This window comes from Hemiscyllium ocellatum, chromosome 42 (genome assembly GCF_020745735.1).
Source record: "Hemiscyllium ocellatum isolate sHemOce1 chromosome 42, sHemOce1.pat.X.cur, whole genome shotgun sequence".
Classification (NCBI taxonomy): domain Eukaryota; kingdom Metazoa; phylum Chordata; class Chondrichthyes; order Orectolobiformes; family Hemiscylliidae; genus Hemiscyllium; species Hemiscyllium ocellatum.
This window is the reverse complement of record NC_083442.1, coordinates 23,980,246-23,998,706: the sequence shown is the minus strand read 5'-3', so window position 1 is coordinate 23,998,706 and position 18,461 is coordinate 23,980,246. Positions and strand designations below refer to the sequence as shown.

At 43.5% G+C, this 18,461-nt stretch overlaps 1 protein-coding gene across 1 annotated transcript in view; it reads left to right on the top strand.

Moving 5' to 3' along the window:
• Positions 1 to 12,506, top strand: part of LOC132834849 (dual oxidase 2-like) — a 114,759-nt gene extending 102,253 nt beyond the window's left edge. Inside the window, exons 31-34 of the mRNA XM_060853926.1 lie at positions 3,623 to 3,781; positions 7,905 to 8,060; positions 9,830 to 9,958; positions 11,884 to 12,506. Coding sequence (XP_060709909.1) covers positions 3,623 to 3,781; positions 7,905 to 8,060; positions 9,830 to 9,958; positions 11,884 to 12,006 — 567 coding nt within the window. The 3' untranslated portion in view covers positions 12,007 to 12,506. The remainder of the gene's footprint in view (positions 1 to 3,622; positions 3,782 to 7,904; positions 8,061 to 9,829; positions 9,959 to 11,883) is intronic.
• The last annotated feature ends 5,955 nt before the right edge of the window (positions 12,507 to 18,461 follow it).

Here is an 18,461-nt window from a genome sequence, read left to right as displayed (position 1 = left end):
GGGGCTACAAAAGCAGGCAATGTCCAAAACAAGTTCGTTCTTTGACCGTCCTTTGTCCGTCTTAGTACATTTATAGCAGGACTAGGCCCTGAGTATCTCCACTACAAATCTTGCTACCTAGACTGCCAGGCAACACCACTCTGAGAATCACATTATCTCTCTCTCTATAAAGAGTTGTTGCCACTTTGAAAGTACCCTCTCTACACTGGCTGCCTGTTAGCCATTGGCTCATAATGAAGTGACACAATCCCTGGAGACTATGATCAATTTAGCATGGCCAATCCACCTGACCTGCACATCTTAGGACTGTGGGAGGAAATCAGAGCACCCGGAGGAAACCAACACAGACATGGGGACAATGTGCGAACTCCACACAGACAGGTGCCCAATGTTGGAATTGGACCCATGTCCCTAGCACTGCGAGGCAGCAGTGCTAGCCACTGAGCCACCCATGTTTGTTAGATGCTCCTTCCCTCCTATACAGCACAGGAGGAGGTTACTCGACCCAAGATGCACGTACTGGCTCTTTGACTCTCACTTCCTTACTTTTTTCTCTATACTCCATCCAATATTGTTTTATCTTGTAATTATATAATGATACAATTATTACTTAGTGGATTATCAAGTCTAGTGACATAACTTGAAGCAGCAGTCATATATAAGCAGTGGCTCTAGGGGCAGCACGGTGACTCAGAGGTTAGCACTGCTGCCTCTCAGCACCAGGGACCTGGGTTCAATTCCATCCATGGGCGACTGTCTGTGTGGAGTTTGCACCCTCTCCCCATGTCTGCGTGCGTTTCCTCCCACGATCCAAAGCTGTGTAGGTCAGGTGAATTGGCTATGCTAAATTACCCATAGTGCTAAGTGCATTAGTCAGTGGTAAATATAGGGTAGGGAAATGGATTTGGTTGGGTTACTTTTCGAAGGGTCGGTGTAGACCTATTGGCCTGTTTCCACACTGTAGGGAATCTAATCTAAACTGGTTCCACTTACAAGTAGATTTGATCCATTTACAACACCATAAGGGCTACAAAAGCAGGTCAGAGCAACTCAACTCCTGATGTTCCAAAGCCTGCCCATGATTTACAAGACTCAGGTCAGGAGTAAGACGGAATACTCCCCCATTTGCCTGGCTGGGTTCAGTACCAGCAACACTTAGAGGTTTGATATCATCCAGGACAAAGCAGCTGGCTTTATTGGCATTGCATCCACAAACATTCACTCCCTCCACCACCGACGCACAGTAACAGCAGTGAGTACTACCTACTGCAGAAACTCACCAAAGACCCTCTGATATTACCTTCCAAACCCACTACCGTTCCCACCGAGAAGGATAAATTCAGAGCGCCACCACCTGCAAGTTCCCTTCTAAGTCACTCACCAGCCTGACTTGGAAAGGTATGTATTCCTTGATTATCACTGGGTCAAGATCCTGGAATTCCCTCCCTTGAGGCATTGTGGGTATACCTACAGCATATGGACTGCAGCAGTTCAAGCATCTTCTCAAGGGCAACTAGGGGTAGGCCATAAATACTGCTCCAACCAGTATCACCAAGTCATGAGTGAATATTTAAAAAATCTCATTCAGCATCTCTCTGACAACTTTGTGGAACATCAGTCATTTCACGCATAACTAAGTTTATTTTCAGCTCCAGCAGTCACGAAATCCTAGTACAACCTTTTGTCCTCCAACTTGGCACATTAATCACCCACGATTAACGAGTGATGGAAGTTTCACCATATGTTTACAGACAACTCTTAAATGTGAATAAGCTGATGGGTCATCCGCAGTTACCCATGGTGTCATGAATGAGATATTTTCAATGGGATAGAGACCTTCCAAGACAAAATAAAAAAATGTTTTGTTTCTCATCTTTATTAAATCAAACAGGTTATATCTAAAAGTAGTGTGGAAGCTATTCATTATGATCCAGCTAATAACACAGTTGTGGTCTTGTCATTGTTGGTGCTCTCAGCTATCAGCTGTATCTCAGTTAGTAACCTCTGAGTGACAAGATTCTATGTTCCATTCAAGCTCAGGGCTTGATGTAAAAATCAAGGCTGTTACTCTGAGGGGGTGCTGCAGAGTCAGAGATGCTGTTTCTCAGAAGGTCTGTTGAGCAGAGACTCCATCTACCTTCTTAGATAAATGTGGAGGATCTCATGGCATCTTTTCAAAGAATAGCAGGAGTGATCTCTCCAATTGTCATCACCAATATCGATACCTCAATCAAAATCACAAAAGAATGTGATGGAATATTATTCACTTGCTTGTCTAAAACATCAACATCACTCAAGGACTTTGACATCATCTAGGACAAAATAGCAAATTGGAACAGCACCCCATCCACCTCCTCAAACATTCATTGTCTGCATGATGTCACAGCAGGGTGTACAATCTACCAGGTGTATTGCAGGAACTCAGCAAGTCTGCTTCAGCAGCACCCTCCAAACCCACGATCTCGACCACGTAGAGGGGCAAGGGAAGCAGAAACAAGGAAACATCATCCCCCTGGAAGTTTCCTTTGAAACCACACTCTGTTCTGCCTTGGAACAATATCGCCATTCCTTTATTATCACTGGGTCAAAATCCCAGAAATCCCTCCGTGATCTGTGATGGTACTCTGCAAATACCTCTCCCAAATAAACCGCAAACGATCAAGAAGATCACTCACCTTTACCTTCTCCAGGGCTGTTATGAGTAGGCAATGAATGGGGACCTTGCAGGTAACACCCATTTCTGTGGAGGAACAAAAGAAAGTTCTGGGGCCTTTTGTGGTAGCATTCCTACCTCGAGGCTAAGAGGCCTGTGTTCAAGTCCCACCTGCTCCAGAGATGTCTAATAACATCTCTGATTAGAAAATATCTAATAGAAAGTTCTGGGGGCTCTTGTGGTGCAGTGGTAGTGTCCCTACCTCTGGACTAAGAGGCCCAGGTTCAAGTGACACCTGCTCCCCCCGTTCCCCTAACTCTGAGTGGGTTGCCTTAGAAATACCTAAAAGAAGGTTCTGTGCTAGCACCGTGTGAATTAAGTTGCCATGTGTAATGGAAAGGGTGTGATAACCTGAATATAGGGCAGACAATTTAATCATTTGTATTAACAATGGGATTTAAGTGACAGCAGCTCTGGATGGTTTCAGGAGTGCTTGGCTTTGCCATGGTGCAGGAGAGGGATGGGGAAAGAGTTCTCGTGTTCGCTATACATTGCGGCGTTACAAATGCATTCCTGAAAACCCAGCAGTTCACAATTCTATACCAAGGGTAAGTGGGGAATATCAGCAAAGAGAGATGTATCATGATGTAACTGGTTATCTCACTGCAGCTATTATGATTGTATTTCTTCTGGAAAATGGCAAGAGTTTTGCCCTTGATGTAAAGAAGGAAAACACAAATTCCAATTCATTGCAAATTATTTTCTGCAGCACATTTATATGGCACCTTTAATGTGGCAAAATTAAATATTTCACAGACACAGTAAAGAGCAAAATTTGAATTGAGCCACATAAACAGACATTAATACAAACATCCAAATTTTTGGTCATACCAAGGGCATTCATAGTGTGTGTTTAACTATAACGTTGTATCTAAGACCCAACCTGACAAAGACTTTTACTCCCCTTAGATTTATCTGGATGGGCCTTTTGGTGAGGGTCACCAAGAATGGAACAGGTTCGAGGTGTCTGTTCTGGTAGGAGGAGGGATTGGTGTAACTCCGTTTGCATCTATCCTCAAAGACCTTGTCTTCAAGTCAACAACCAACAGCAAAATATTATGTAAGAAGGTAAACTGGCCTAAATGTGTCCTGATCCATTTTTAAACATGACGCAGCCTTTGAATAAGAGCAGTGGGCATCCCTATACCAGATTCCTCTCCTTCACTACCTCGTATTGATCCACTGAGCCATTCGACTGGCAATTAGTAATCATGTGTGTGCCTGATCAGAGAGAGTGTGCCAACCACTAAGTGACCAGAAAGGCCATAACAATCACAGCCTATTGCACATTTATACAAGACACCCAAGGTTAGAAACACGGACAGCTCTCAGGAGCAGGTTAAATGGTGAAATGCTTGCTCCTTTGCCTTCCTTCATTCCGAATGCGTTGAGGTCAGTTTTTGTAGTCGAATGACATTGTAGTTATGTTGCCAGAATAGCAATCCAGAGGCACAAACTACCCTACCATGGAAATTTAAATTCTCAGTTATATAAAGGGAGGAATGGCGATCAGGAAACTTCTGAACTGTTGTGACATAACGCCAAATTCACCAATGCCCTTTAGGGAGGGAACTCTGCCATCTGTGCCTTAGCTGACCTACATGTGACTCCAGGCCCATACTAATACAGCCAACCACTCAGAAGCCCATGCAGTTGTGTTTAAGAATGTGGCTTATTACTGAATTGAATTGAATTTATTGTCACGTTTACCGAGGCACAGTGAAAAGTTTTGTCTTGCGAGCAATACAGGCAGATCACAGAGTTAAGTAGCATGGGTATGTAAATAATAGGTAAACAGCGGCAAAAACAAAAACACAGGTACAGGTGAATGTTGAGAGTTTGAGAGTCCATTCAGTATTCTAACAACAGTAGGGTAGAAACTGTTTCAAAGTCAGCTGGTGCGGGTTCAGGCTTCTGTACCTTCTCCCCGATGGTAGAGGTTGTAGAAAAACATTGCCAGGGTGGGATAGATCTTTGAGAATGCTGGCGGCCTTTCTTTGACAGTGGGCCTGGTAGATGGATTCTATAGATAGGAGGATAGCCTTTGTGATTTTCCAGGCAGAGTTCACCACTCTCTGTAACTGTCCCCGATTTTGAATGGCACAGTTGCCATACCAGGTAATGATACATCCACACGGAATGCTCGCGATGACGCACCTATAAAGGTTAGCAAGGCTATTCGCTGTCATGCCCAATTTCCTCAGCTGCCTGAGGAAGAAGAGACATTATTTGTAACCAGTGCATCCACATGAAGAGTCCAAGAATGCTTGTTGTGGATAACCATTCCCGGGAGCTTGACGCTCTCCATTCATTCTACGTCTGTGCTGTTAATGTGTAAGGGGGCGTGAGTAACATCCCGCCGGAAGTCAAGAATGAATTCCTTGGTTTTGCCGGCATTGGAGCTAGATTGTTCTCAGTGCACCATTTTTCCAGGTCTTCCACCTCCTGTCTGTAATCTGTTTCATCGCCATCTAAGATTCAACCGACAATGGTGGTGTCATCAGCAAACTTGGGACAATTAGTGGTTGGCTGGAGAAAGAGGAAACGAAATGAAGAGATCAGCTAACATTATCACAGGTCATGAATTGGTGTTCTGACCTTTGTCTCAGTCCCACACCAACAGTACACTCAGCCAAAGAACAAAAGACAAGGATAGTGTTTTTATAATCGTGAGGGACACCAAATCACAATGCTGTCTTTGTTTTTTTTTGAAACCCAGAGTTAATCTGATTTGGTTCACTTATTCCTCATGCATGTATCATTTTATGTGTGCTTTCAGAAAACAAGGAAGGAATACATTTTATAATTTCTTCATATTGTTTGCAATATTTCACTACTTCCGTGATATATGACTGAATGTTCTATCCCATTATTTATCTGGAAAGTTTTTTGAAGAGCAGTGACTAATTTTAGTTTTAATTAAAAGATTCATGCAAATAGTTCCTCAGGCACTTGATGGTATGATATCTGCACAGCATTAATCTTACCCACCATTCAATGTCACTTTTCTTAATCTAAAAATTTACAGTGCATTCCAATCTGCCAGGCTGTAATCACATGGTGATAATAAAAGGGAACTCCTTTCCTGGAACATGGTACAAAACTGCGATCTTTACACTGCTTTCTCATTTAATAACCTGAGGAGGCTTTATACAAGATCTATTATTGGTTTTGATTTCTGCGCTTAGGATCATAGAATTCTACAAGGCAGAAAGAAGCCGTTCAGCCCATTGAGTCTGCACTGATCCTCTGAAGAGCATCTCACTCAGATCCAGCCCACTACACTATCCCCGTAATCACACATTTACAATGGCCAATCCACCTAACCTACACCATCTCATGACATTAAGGGCAAGTTAACCTGCCCAATCTACATAACCTGCAAATCCCAGAACACTATGGGGCAATTTAGCCTGTCCAATCTACATAATTTGCACATCCCTAGACACTACAGCGCATTTAGCATGTCCAATCTACATAACCTGCAAATCCAGGGACACTTCAGGACAATTCAGTCTGTCCAATCCAACTAACCAGCAAATCCCGGGACACTATGGGACAATTTAGCCTGACCAAATTACATAACTGGGATACTATGGGGCAACTTAGCCTGCCTAACCCACCTAACCTGCACATACCAGGACATTTATCTTTCTTCATCTTGTGTCCCACGGGGTGGCCAAAGATTCCACTTCTGCAAAGCAAAGGGTTGAAACTCCCCTCTGTCTGAATCCCAGCTACCTCTTTCTCACAGCCTTATAATTCCTTCTTTTCAAATATATATCCGTCTCCCCCAGAGAAAGCTCGATCACTGCCCGTGAATAACTCCATGTAATTTCCTGTTAGCAGGAGAGACGTCCTGGTAGCTACCAGAAGCTCAGAACCTGGTATGGAGCATATAATTGCATTAAATATTAAATATCCAGGACTTTAAGATCCTGAATAAGCTTCCCTTCACTTGCTAATACCGTGTTTTCCACATTTATACATTGCATGGATCCCCGTCAGGAGAAATTACGAAGTGTTTCTTCACCCAGAGAGTGGTGAGCCTGGGGTATTCCCTGCCACAGAAAGTGATCGAGGCCAAAGCTTTGAATGTTTTCAAGAAGGAATTAGATGCAAAAACCCTAAAGAACTGTGTTGTTGGAAATCGGAACCACAAGCAGAAACTGCTGGAAAAGCTCAGCAGGTCTGGCAGCATCTGTGGAGAGAAATCACATTTCGGGTCCAGTGACCCTTTGTCAGAACTGATGGTAGCTAGGAAACCTCTTTTTTATGCAGAAGGTTTGGTGGGTGGAGAGGTAAGAGGCAAACAATAGGTGGGGAAAGAGTCTAAAGAGAGAGAAGACCAGTCAGACATACAAAGGAGTTGGAATATTGTGTGCAATTCTGGTCTCCTTCCTATCGGAAAAGTGTTGTGAAATCTGAAAGTGTTCAGAAAAGATTTACAAGGATGTTGCCAGGGGTGGAGGATTTGAGCAATAGGGAGAGGCTGAATAGGCTGGGGCTGTTTTCCCTGGAGCGTCGGAGGCTGAGGGGTGACCTCATCAAGGTTTATAACATCATGAGGGGCATGGATAGGATAAATAGACAAGGTCTTTTCCCTGGACCAGGGAGTCCAGAACTTGAGGGCATAGGTTTAGGGTGAGAGGGGAAAGGTGTAAAAGAGACCTGAGGGGCAACTTTTTATACAGAGGATGGTGCGTGTATGGAATGGGCCTCCAGAGGAAGTGGTGGAGGCTGGTACAATTACAACATTTAAAAGGTATCTGGATGAGTATATGAATAGGAAGGGTTTGGAGGGATGTGGGCCGGGTGCTGGCAGGTGGGACTAGATTGGGTTGGGATATCTGGTCGGCATGGACGAGTTGGACTGAAGGATCTGTTTCCGTGCTGTACCTCTCTATGACTCAATGACTCCTAGAACAGTTCGACAGACAAAGGAGTGGATAATGATCAGCCTGGAAGAATGAATTGCTACTAATGGGGACAATTAGGTATAGGATTTAGATGTAGTTCTTAGCGCTAAAGGGGTCAAAGGGTGTGGGGAGAAAATGGGAACAGGGGACCGGGTTAGATGATCAGCCATGATCATGTTGCACGGCGAAGGCTCAAGGGGCTGAGGGGCCTATTTCCCACGTTTCCATGTTTTGCTTTGCTCTAATTCCTCTCTAAAACTCCACGTTGACAGATTTACTTCATCTGGGTGACTCGGACACAGAAACAGTTCGAGTGGCTGGAGGATATCATCCGTGAAGTTGAAGAGGCTGATAAAAATTCCCTGGTGACCGTCCACATCTACATCACTCAGCTGGCGGAGAAATTCGACCTGAGGACCACCATGCTGGTGAGCATAAACTGGAGCCCTGGTTTGTACAAGGCCTAGTCAGCACTGAGTTAACCAGTGACTTACTGGCTCTTGTTCTCCTATCTCCAAACCGTGAGGGATGAGACCAGGGTGTGGGACAATTCTGGGCCTAAGAAGTAGGTCACCTAGGACCTGGTCCAGGGTGGGGGCTGCTGGGTTGGCGTGCAGGTCTGTGGTCTTTGGAGGTCTGTTCCAGGAACAGCACAGGCGTCTGTCATCTCTATCCCTGGCCCCGATCAGAACTCTCTGGTTGTCCTGGTGCTTTGACATACCAGGGAACGCCATGGGATATTTAAACTTCTGACAGGCTGGATTGTTACCCTGCAAAAGTGACACTGACCTTGAACTCAGGGCGGAGGGACAGACCAGAGACATGTGATTTATCCTGGAAATGTTCATAGGTTTATGGTAACCCCAGAACTGACACAGCCCCTCACCCGTTCACCTAACAACACCCCTCCCTGACCACCTCCAACCAGACCCGAGTATCCTTCCAACCCATTCACCTTCTACCTGATTACACCCGAGCCATTCTGACTTCCCACCCCTCCAGCTAACCCCCAACTAAAGCCATTGTCACTTCCCTCCCACCCAGTTACCTGACTACCCACTCACCTATTGAGCAGCCAAACCAGCATCTACCTGTTCACTGATCCACCCACTCATCCACTCACACATTCACACATAGATTCACTGAGTCATCCAGCATGGAAACAGATCCTTCAGTCCAATCAGTCCATGCCAACCAAATTTCCCAAACTAAACTAGTCCCATTTGCTTCCGTTTGGCCCATCTCCCTCTAAACCTTTCTTATTCATGTACCTGTCCAAATATCTTTTCAATGTTGTAACTGTACCTGCATCTACCACTTCCTCTGGTAATTCATTCCACACCTTCTCTGTGAAAAAGGTTAAAATTATGCCCTCCAGTTTTGAACTTGTCAACCCTAGGGTAAAGACCTTTGATAGTCACCTTATCATACCCCACATGATTTTGTAAACTTCTATTTGGTCACCCTTAAGCCTCCCACACTCCAATGAGAAAGGTCCCAGCCTATTCAGCCTCAAGGCTCAAGGCCTCCAGTCCCAGTAACATCCTGTTAAATCTTTCCTGCACTCTGTAGGAGGGCAACTAGAACTGTACATAGTACTCCAGAAGTGGCCTCACCAATCTCCTGTACAACTGCAACATGACATCCCAACTCCTATACTTAATGGTCTGACTCATGAAGAAAAGCATGCTAAACACCTTCTTTACCACCCTGTCTACCTATGATACCTGTGTACCCCTAGGTCTCTGTTCGACAACACTCCCCAGGACCCTACCATTAAGTGTGTAAGCTCTGTCCTTACCAAAATGCAACACCTCACATTTATCGGAATTTATGTCCATCTGCCACACCATTGGCCCAATTGATCAAGATGCCTTTGTCGTCTGAGATAACCTACTCAGCCACACTCATTCATTCAATGTCTGGGACCTTTTAAAACATTCCTGAATAAAGCAGCTACTGTCATAAAGGCAGTGGGAGAAATGTCGACTCCTTCCCCTGACTCGACTCCACTCACTGGACTTGCTCAGGAGATGTTGCATCAGTTGGGATCAGAGGATCCCTGGAGAGATGTGTAATGTTGTTATTATTGGATCAGACGTTCATGAACAGTGGCACCCGACTGATTGGAATATCGAGGCCATTGGGCTGTCTTCCTGACCTCAGCAAATGAACTGTCCTGTGTTTCTTGCTTTAGTACATCTGTGAACGTCACTTCCAGAAGGTGTCAAACCGCAGCTTGTTCACTGGACTTCGCTCCATCACCCATTTTGGACGTCCCCAATTTGTCCCTTTCTTCCATTCGCTGATGCAGGTGTACCCAGACGTGAGTACTGGTGTAAGGGTTTGACATTGTACAGTCGGTTCTGTTGTCACACGTGTTTCTGCAAGGCAAATTGGCTTTAATGTGATTGAAGACTTTAGACTGCTTTTTACAAAATGCACATTTTACTACCTAATGCTTAAATGGCATGACTTTCTTCTAATTTGAGACCACACGATATATCAGAACCCACTGTATTTCACACCATTAGATCTTCACTGTGAGGAACTTTATGCCTTTGACAATTGATGGCTGGGGCGACGGTGACAGTCTTGAGAAGGACGTTCTTATCTGGCCTTATCAGTTTGTCCCAGTCTTAGATACGCTCACAAATTGAGAAGATATGCCTCAGGAATTGACACCTCTTTTTTTGTGGCCTTGCACGTCATTGAGAGTGTCAGCTGTGACTCAAGAGGTCAAACTCTTGTGTCTGGGTCAGGACGCTGAGGGTTGAATCTCATTTCAAGACTGGAGCATCAAAGTCAAGGCTGCTATTCATAGAACATAGAACATAGAAAAATACAGCGCAGTACAGGCCCTTCAGCCCTCGATGTTGTGCCAACCGAAGCCTACCTAACCTACACTAGCCCACTATCCTCCATGTGCCTATCCAATGCCCGTTTAAATGCCCATAAAGAGGGAGAGTCCACCACTGCTACTGGCAGGGCATTCCATGAACTCACGACCAGCTGACTAAAGAATCTACCCCTAACGTCTGTCCTATATCTACCACCCCTTAATTTAAAGCTATGCCCCCTCGTAATATCTGACTCCTGTGTTTTACTGAGGGAGTACTGCACTATTGGTGGTATCTTTCTAACGAGGTATTAACTGAGGCACCGTGGGTCTGCCCAGGTGGATGTTAAACATCCAGGTGCATTTTTTCCAATACATATATCCTGGCCAACATTTATCTCTCAATTAGCATCAGGAAACAATAAAATTATGTGTCTGCTTTCTCCATCCCAGCTTCAGGGGCCAGGATAATACTAAGAACCCAACACACTAGCAACATGAGTTATTCTCCCTGAGCATTTCTATGTTTGCCTCCCTATGGAAATGAAAATGCAGCAGGAAGCAGAAATTTGTGAGGTATATAAATAGTTACCTGACCATAAGGAAGTAAACCCATCAAAGCTTTTGGTCTTGCACACACCAGGACCAATGCAAGAATACCAAGTTTCAAAGGAAGTAACAATTTATGTTGGGAGAAAGTGAGGACAGCAGATGCTGGAGATCTGAGTCAAGAGTGTGGTGCTGGAAAAGCACAGCAGGTCAGGCAGCAACTGAGGAGCAGGAGAATCGATGTTTTGGGCATAAGCTCCTGCTCCTCGGATGCTGCCTGACTTGCTGTACTTTTCCAGCATCACACTCTCGACTACAATTTATGTTGCACAGTTATTTAGAATGAAAACAATATTTCTTATTGCATTCTCCAAAGCAACACCTGGGCCAATCAGAGCTCACTTGCCAACAACTCAGCACCTTTTTCTCATGCAGTATAAATTGTTGCTGCCTTTGAAGTTTGGTATTCTTGCATCTGTCCTGATGAGTACAAGATGAAAAGCTTGGTTCCTCAGAAATGCTCTGGCATAGTATATTTTGGAGCTTGTGGAATCAAAACAGGGAAGGTTCAGACGAATACTCGATCCTGTGCATAAAACAGGGACAAAATGTCACAAAAAAAAATCCATTGAGACAAAGAATGTCAATCTTTCTGTAATTGTTCAGGTTTAGTGAAAGAGGTATGAAATCTGAACTGGAGTTAAATAATCTCTTTGGAGAAAGTGAGGACTGCAGGCTCCTTGGGGATCCCCCACATTCCTGAGGAAACGTCGACTCTCCTGCTCCTCAGATGCTGCCTGACCGGCTGTGCTTTTCCAGCACCACACTTGTTGACTCAAACAATCTCTTGTTCATTTGACCAGGTTATGAAGATTGGGGTCTTCAGTTGTGGACCTCCTGGTATGACCACAAACGTAGAAAAAGCTTGCAAGGCCATGAACAAGCGACATAAGATCCAATTTAACCACCACTACGAAAACTTCTAACCTCGCTGTCAATCAGGGAGCAACCTCCCCGCAATTCAAACCGATCAGTTTTGTTCAACTTACTTGGAATGAAGGAATATTTTTTTTGAATGATGAAAATGTTTGACTCTTTCTCTCACATTAGATGCACATATAATGATACCTGTTATTTATCTTTGTGTCTAACCTTGTTGCGTAATCTGTAAATCTGATTTGATTTTCTGGCAAGTTAATTTTTCAATTGTAAAGATTTGTGACAAAACATTGTATCTAATGATCCAGGTTTTGCTGAAGGTGTGTCATCTGAACCCATCATATGGTTATTCATGTTTTTAAATAATTATTAATATTAATCAGCCAGTGGGTTGCATAAACGAAGGGATGTCTTCTGACCTGAAGCCTGATGGTGGCAATATCACTGTGATAGTGGTCACCATGAGTGCTCTCGGAACATGGGTTCGAATCCTGCCGTGACTGACATTGGATTTATGTTGAAATGAATAAAAATACTGGAACTGAAAGCTAGTCTCAAGACCATGAAGCGACTGTGCACTAAATGATCTTATGAGCAAAAATTAAACAGGTTGGAACTCTGCTCACTGGAGTTTGGAAGAACGCGAGGCGATCTCATTGAAACATTTCAGATTCTGAAGGGACTTGACAGGGTAAATGCTGAGAGGATGTTTCCACTCATGGAAGAGTCTACGACCAGAAGGCATAGTCTCATAATGAAGAGATGCCAATTTAAGACTGAGATGAAGGATATTTTCTTCTCTGAGAGGTTTGAGAGTCTTTGGAACTCCTTGAAAACTGTGGGGGCTGAGCCGTTGTGTATACTTAAGGCTGAGGTAAGTTCTTGGTCAGTTGTGGGGAAAAGGCAGGAACGTGATGTGAGGAATACCGGATTAGCCGTGATCTCATTGAATGTCGACGCAGGCTCGAGAGGCCAAATTCCTGTTCTTGTTTCTTATGGTTTTGATTGTCCAGGAAAAGCCATCTGGTTCTCTGATCTCTGTTAGGGAAGGAAATCTGTTGTCTTTACCTGGTCTGGCCTACATATGATCCAGACCCGCTGCAATAGGACTCTTACTGCCCTCTGAAAGGGCAGAGCAAGCTATTCAGTTTGAGGATAACTGGGGCAAGGCGCTGGCCCTGCTAGTGATGCCCAAATCCCATGAAAGAGTGTTTACCTCTAGTTGCTACACAAGGTCTGGACTTAAATGCAACCTATTTGTCTCTGATATATTAGCACAAATTAATCTGGACAGCTTAGTGCTACTCTCCTTCACGTTACAACTTTAACTCTGTTGCATGAGAGACAAATTGTCCATTGAGTTCATGTCCCAGTCATTTTGTCAAGTTGGCTCAATCCTTTGGTAAAATTCCTTGAGGCCAAACGAACAGTTCAGAGTCGTCCTGAGGGATATGTTCTAGTTTTGTATCAAAGCTGTGTTCTCCCTCAAATGGACCATTAACTGAAAACTTAAGAAGCAAGCGACGATGGAAGGAAGTAACTTTCAGTTTTTATATTGTAGACGGGGGAGTGTCGCTGAACAAAGAGATCTTGGAGTGTAGGTTCATAGCTCCTTGAAAGTGGAGTGCTGGGTAGATAGGATAGTGAAGAAGACATTTGGCGTGCTTTTCTTTGGTCAGAGCATTGAGTATAGGAGTTGGGAGGTCATGTTGCGGCTGTACAGGACACCTTTAGAACATTGTGTGCAATTCTGATTCCCCTCCTCTTGGAAGGATGTTGTGAAATTTGAAAGGGTTCAGAAAAGAATTACAAGGATGTTGCCAGGTTTGGAGAGCTTGAGCTATAGGAGGTTGAATAGGCTGGGGCTGTTTCCCCTGGAGTTTCAGAGGCTGAGGTTTATAATATCACAAGGGGCATGGGATAGGATAAATAGACAAAGTCTTTTCCCTGGGGTCAGGGCAGAACTGGAGGGCATAGGTTTAGGGTTAAGAGGAGAAAGATATAAAAAAGACCTAAGGAGCAACTTTTTCGTGCAGAGGGTGGTACGTGTGTGGAATGAGCTGCCTGGGGAAGTGGTGGAGGTTAGTACAATTACAACATTTAAAAAAACATGTGGATGAGTAAATGAATGGGAAGCGTTTAGAGGGATTTGGGCCAAGTGCTGGAAAATGGGACTAGATTAGTTTAGGATATCTGGTCGACCTGGATGGGTTGGACTGAAGGGTCTGTTTCCCTGCTGTACATCACTATGATTCTAAACAAACACTGAAGAGGCTGCAGTTGTATTCTAGACAGGAAGTGGCAGAAATGTTGCAAAGTTGAGTAGAGTACTTGAAGATTGGGAGGCAGGAAGTTAGAATTTGGTGTTTTTAAAAGGGGGAAAGCATTGCATGGTCCTTTTAAAAGATCATGTGCTTTCTCTATGCTTAGAGATTTAAAATGGATGTATATGAGCAGTAGTTTAAAGTTTGCAAGTACACAAAGAGCCTGAACTGAAACATTTATATCAAAAGGCCAAGCAGTAGTTTTTACCAAGACAGCAGGCTTTTGAATTTAGGCAATCGATTCAAACAAGGTACTTAGTTACCAAAAATCTGTTCAATTTAAGTCTGATGGTTTTGACAATATAGGACCAATCCTGTTGTAAGAAGTATTGATATGTCATCACGGGTATAAAGGAAGGAATAAGTTGGACAAAGATCCCAGAGTTGGCTGCCATCTACCAGAGTTAATAGTCCTCGAGAGAGAGAGAGAGAGAGAGTGAGAGAGAGAGATTGAGAGAGAGAGAGAGAGAGAGTGAGTGAGAGAGAGAGAGATTGAGAGAGAGAGAGAGAGTCAGAGAGAGAGAATCACTGGCTCTCATAGTCTCATCGATGTCTTAGAGAAAACACCATCTAAATAACAACAGTACCAACGGCACAACTAGTCAATATTCCTGACAGAAGAATAAATGGAGAAGGCGCAGAACATTCTGGAAGACAAGTGACCTGGCTGTAATTTTGAGAGACTAATTTCTATTTTTTTTAATACGAGTGGAATTTGTTTTTATTGGAACAGCATAGCATTAGATTCTTGCTTTATTCAGGAATAGTTAGTAGTTAGAACGGGTTTATTTGGTTTGTTAATAGTTTAGTTACTTTGTATACTGTTAGAGTTAGATAAATAAATTGTTACCTGTTGATTTTAAACCGAGTGTGAGGAATTTAGTTTATTTAACAACCGGAAGTTGCTGAAAAGCAGGTTACACCACTTTTCACATTCCAACAGGTTATACGGCGAGGTACTCCTCTTTGGCTGTTTCAGTTTTAGTTCTCAGAAAAGGGGGTCAACCTCCGCTTTTTACCAGATAGAAATTCAAACTCATTGTTCTTCATGTGTCAATTATCTTTTCAAACGTAGGATAGGTTTGCAGTAATATGATCCTACCAAAAACGAAATCAAAAAAGGTAATATGAACTCTATTCTTAGTTTAAAGCTTCATAATTAAAATAATCTGGCAGTGCTTCCAATTTGCTATTTTATTGATATTGTTTAAGACAAATTATTGTTGAATAATATGTAATTTTTAAATGCAGACAGTGATTATGATATGCCAGTTGTATTCAAATAAAGTTTAATACCATCTGAAACAGAGAGACCTACTCAAGCGACACCCCGTTCCCCACCTTAAGCATTCACTCTTGCCATTCTGAAGTATAGCAGCAGCAGTGTGTAGCATCCCAAGATGCATTGCAACCATTCGCCAAGGTTCCTTCGATAGCAACTTCCTAACCCATGACCTCTACCTTCTGGAAGGGCAAGGGAAGCAGACGCATGGGCACACCAACCACTTGCAAATTCCACCCTACCCCCAACCAAGTGGCACACTATCCTGACTTGGAAATGGAGGAAGGACAATATAAACTGAATGTCGGGCCCGACATTCAGGTTATAGTAACTAAACTATTAACTGAATATCCACGGTGGTCCTTTTTAAGATCCTTTTGGTCAGCGATGGTTTGACCTTGCCCTCAGTCCCAGAGGTCGTTCCCAAAGTCAACCTCATTGGAAACGGGGGGATCGAACCCAAGCTGCCAGTGTTGGACGACAGCCAACTGGACTAACCAGGAGAAAATGAGGACTGCAGATGCTGGAGATCAGAGTGGGGAGTGTGGTGCTGGAAAAGCACAGCAGGTCAAGCAGCACCCGAGGAGCAGGTGAGTCGACATTTTGGGCAAAAGCCCTTCATCAGGAATGATGAACTGAACTAACCAGCCCCCTTCATAAACCCATGATGTGGGACATGCTCAGTTACAGGGAAACAGACCCACTGTCCCTTCAAGAGATCATGAAGGACTCTAATTCTCAGTCTGTCACCTTACCCAAAGCATTATGATCATCAGGTTACACCACCATTAGTCATCTCTCTCTAATGACGGAGTGGACCCCATGTTCCAGTAAAACTTTGTCATTATCTTCAGGAGATTTAAAAATCACGCAACACCAGGTTATAGTCCAACAGGTTTTTTTTTAAAGTTGCCTTCTCAGGTTAACTGTAACAATTGGTGTTAGCTAGACAATATGTTGGTATTAGAAAAGGTTTTGTGATTTACACATAAAAGAAGTGAAACTATCATGGTATTCGAACAGATGAAAGACTCAACAGACAATCAAGGTCTTTTTCAATGTATAATTTCAGTTACATCACACTGTAAACTTTTGCTATAAATTCTGTGCCTTACAATTATGTCCTTCACAACCACCTGATGAAGGAGTGGTGCTCCGAAAGCTAGTGCTTCCAATTAAACCTGTTGGACTATAACCTGGTGTTGTGTGATTTTTAACTTTGCACACCCTAGTATAACACTGGCATCTTCAAATTATCTTCAGGAGAAACTTTGGACCAATTGAAGAATTAACTGGTCACAATAATGGTTTCTTTCTGCCACCATGTGGTTGTAGTCTGCTATTACATCAAAGTAAAGGCTGAAGCCGTCTCCCTTTTTAACACTGGAAGTTTTGAGGTTTTTTTTCAGTGAATTCTCTTTCTCCTTTGCTCATCGTAATATCTCTAGAAAGAGTGAGAGAGACACTCAGAGAGAGATTAAAGAAAATGAGCAGAGCCCCAACAACACTGTGTAGCTGAGTAGAGAATTTGTGTGGTGGGCATCAATTAGAAATTTCAACACACTGTGCGGAAATTTGTTGCACATTGGTAATAAGAATTATGGAATCAATTTTGGAGACCTTTCCTTTCCTTCAACTGCTACTTGTTCAGTTAAATCAGAACAGGGATTTTTATTACAGTTAAATGCAGAGATTTTCATTTTGATTCTATAGATTTTATGTTTTTAAAATTTGCACTTTTAATAATACAAACTATTGTAAAATCGCAATAGAATTCACTGCCAAAGTCACCCATTCACCACTAAGTTTTCCATTCACTGCCAGAGACACCCATTCACCACCAAACTTACCCATTCACCACCAAAGTCACGATTCACCAGCAAAGTTATCCATTTGCCCATCTGACTCCTGTTTAGACTAAAAGCAATTCATTTCATAATTTGTCATTAACAGATAATAAGTTGAATTATTGTATCAGAATTAACTATTAAAAGGATTTGTCTCTAAATTATCATTCAGTTAGTATGGCAATGTTTGGCTACTGTCTGACTAGCCTATGAGTCACCTCTCCCAGTTTTGGTGCAAGCCCTCAGATGTTAGTCCCTGCTCAGGCAGCAAGAGATTCACGTGACTGCCAGTCAGGTTCACTGGGTAACTTAAGCCTATGGCAATGCCAGGACATGCCGGACATGGCTCCACCTCAGCCCAGGGTCTTCCAGCATGTCTCGGGCTGACTCGCCATGGCCTGGAGTCACAGGCTAGACCGATGCTCCAGATCCACCACTAGGCCTAGGCACGTGATGGAGGAGAAAGGTGACCTCAGCCCAGTGTGGTGGTCTTGTTCTGGCATGGAGGTCTTGTCCCTATGTGGAGGTCTTCTTTGTCTTCAGCGTCCAGCTTGCTGGCGGGCAGTCTCATCCAGAAGTGATGGTCTTGGCCGGGCATGGTGATTTTCTTTGGTGGAGGCTTCCAGGCCAGTCTTCCAGGAGCGGTGGTCTTCTCCCAGAATGATGGTCTCATCCGGCTGCAACTTCAAGGTATTCCATCATTTCTAAATCAATTTTCCCCAATCCTAGGAACCATTAACTGAACTGTGATAAACTTGGAGGAGAAAGTGAGGACTGCAGATGCTGAAGATCAGAGCTGAAAATGTGCTGCTGGAAAAGCACAGCAGGTCAGGCAGCATCCAAGGAGCAGGAGAATTGATGTTTCGGGAATAAGGACTTATGCCCAAAACATCGATTCTCCTGTTCCTTGGATGCTGCCTGACCTGCTGTGATAAACTTTGACTCAATTTTACTTTTCTTTATTATTATGTATGACTTCTCTCATTGTACGTGCTGTGGTTGGGTGACATAAACTTTTCGCTGTATTTTTCATGTAAAAGCACACCTGA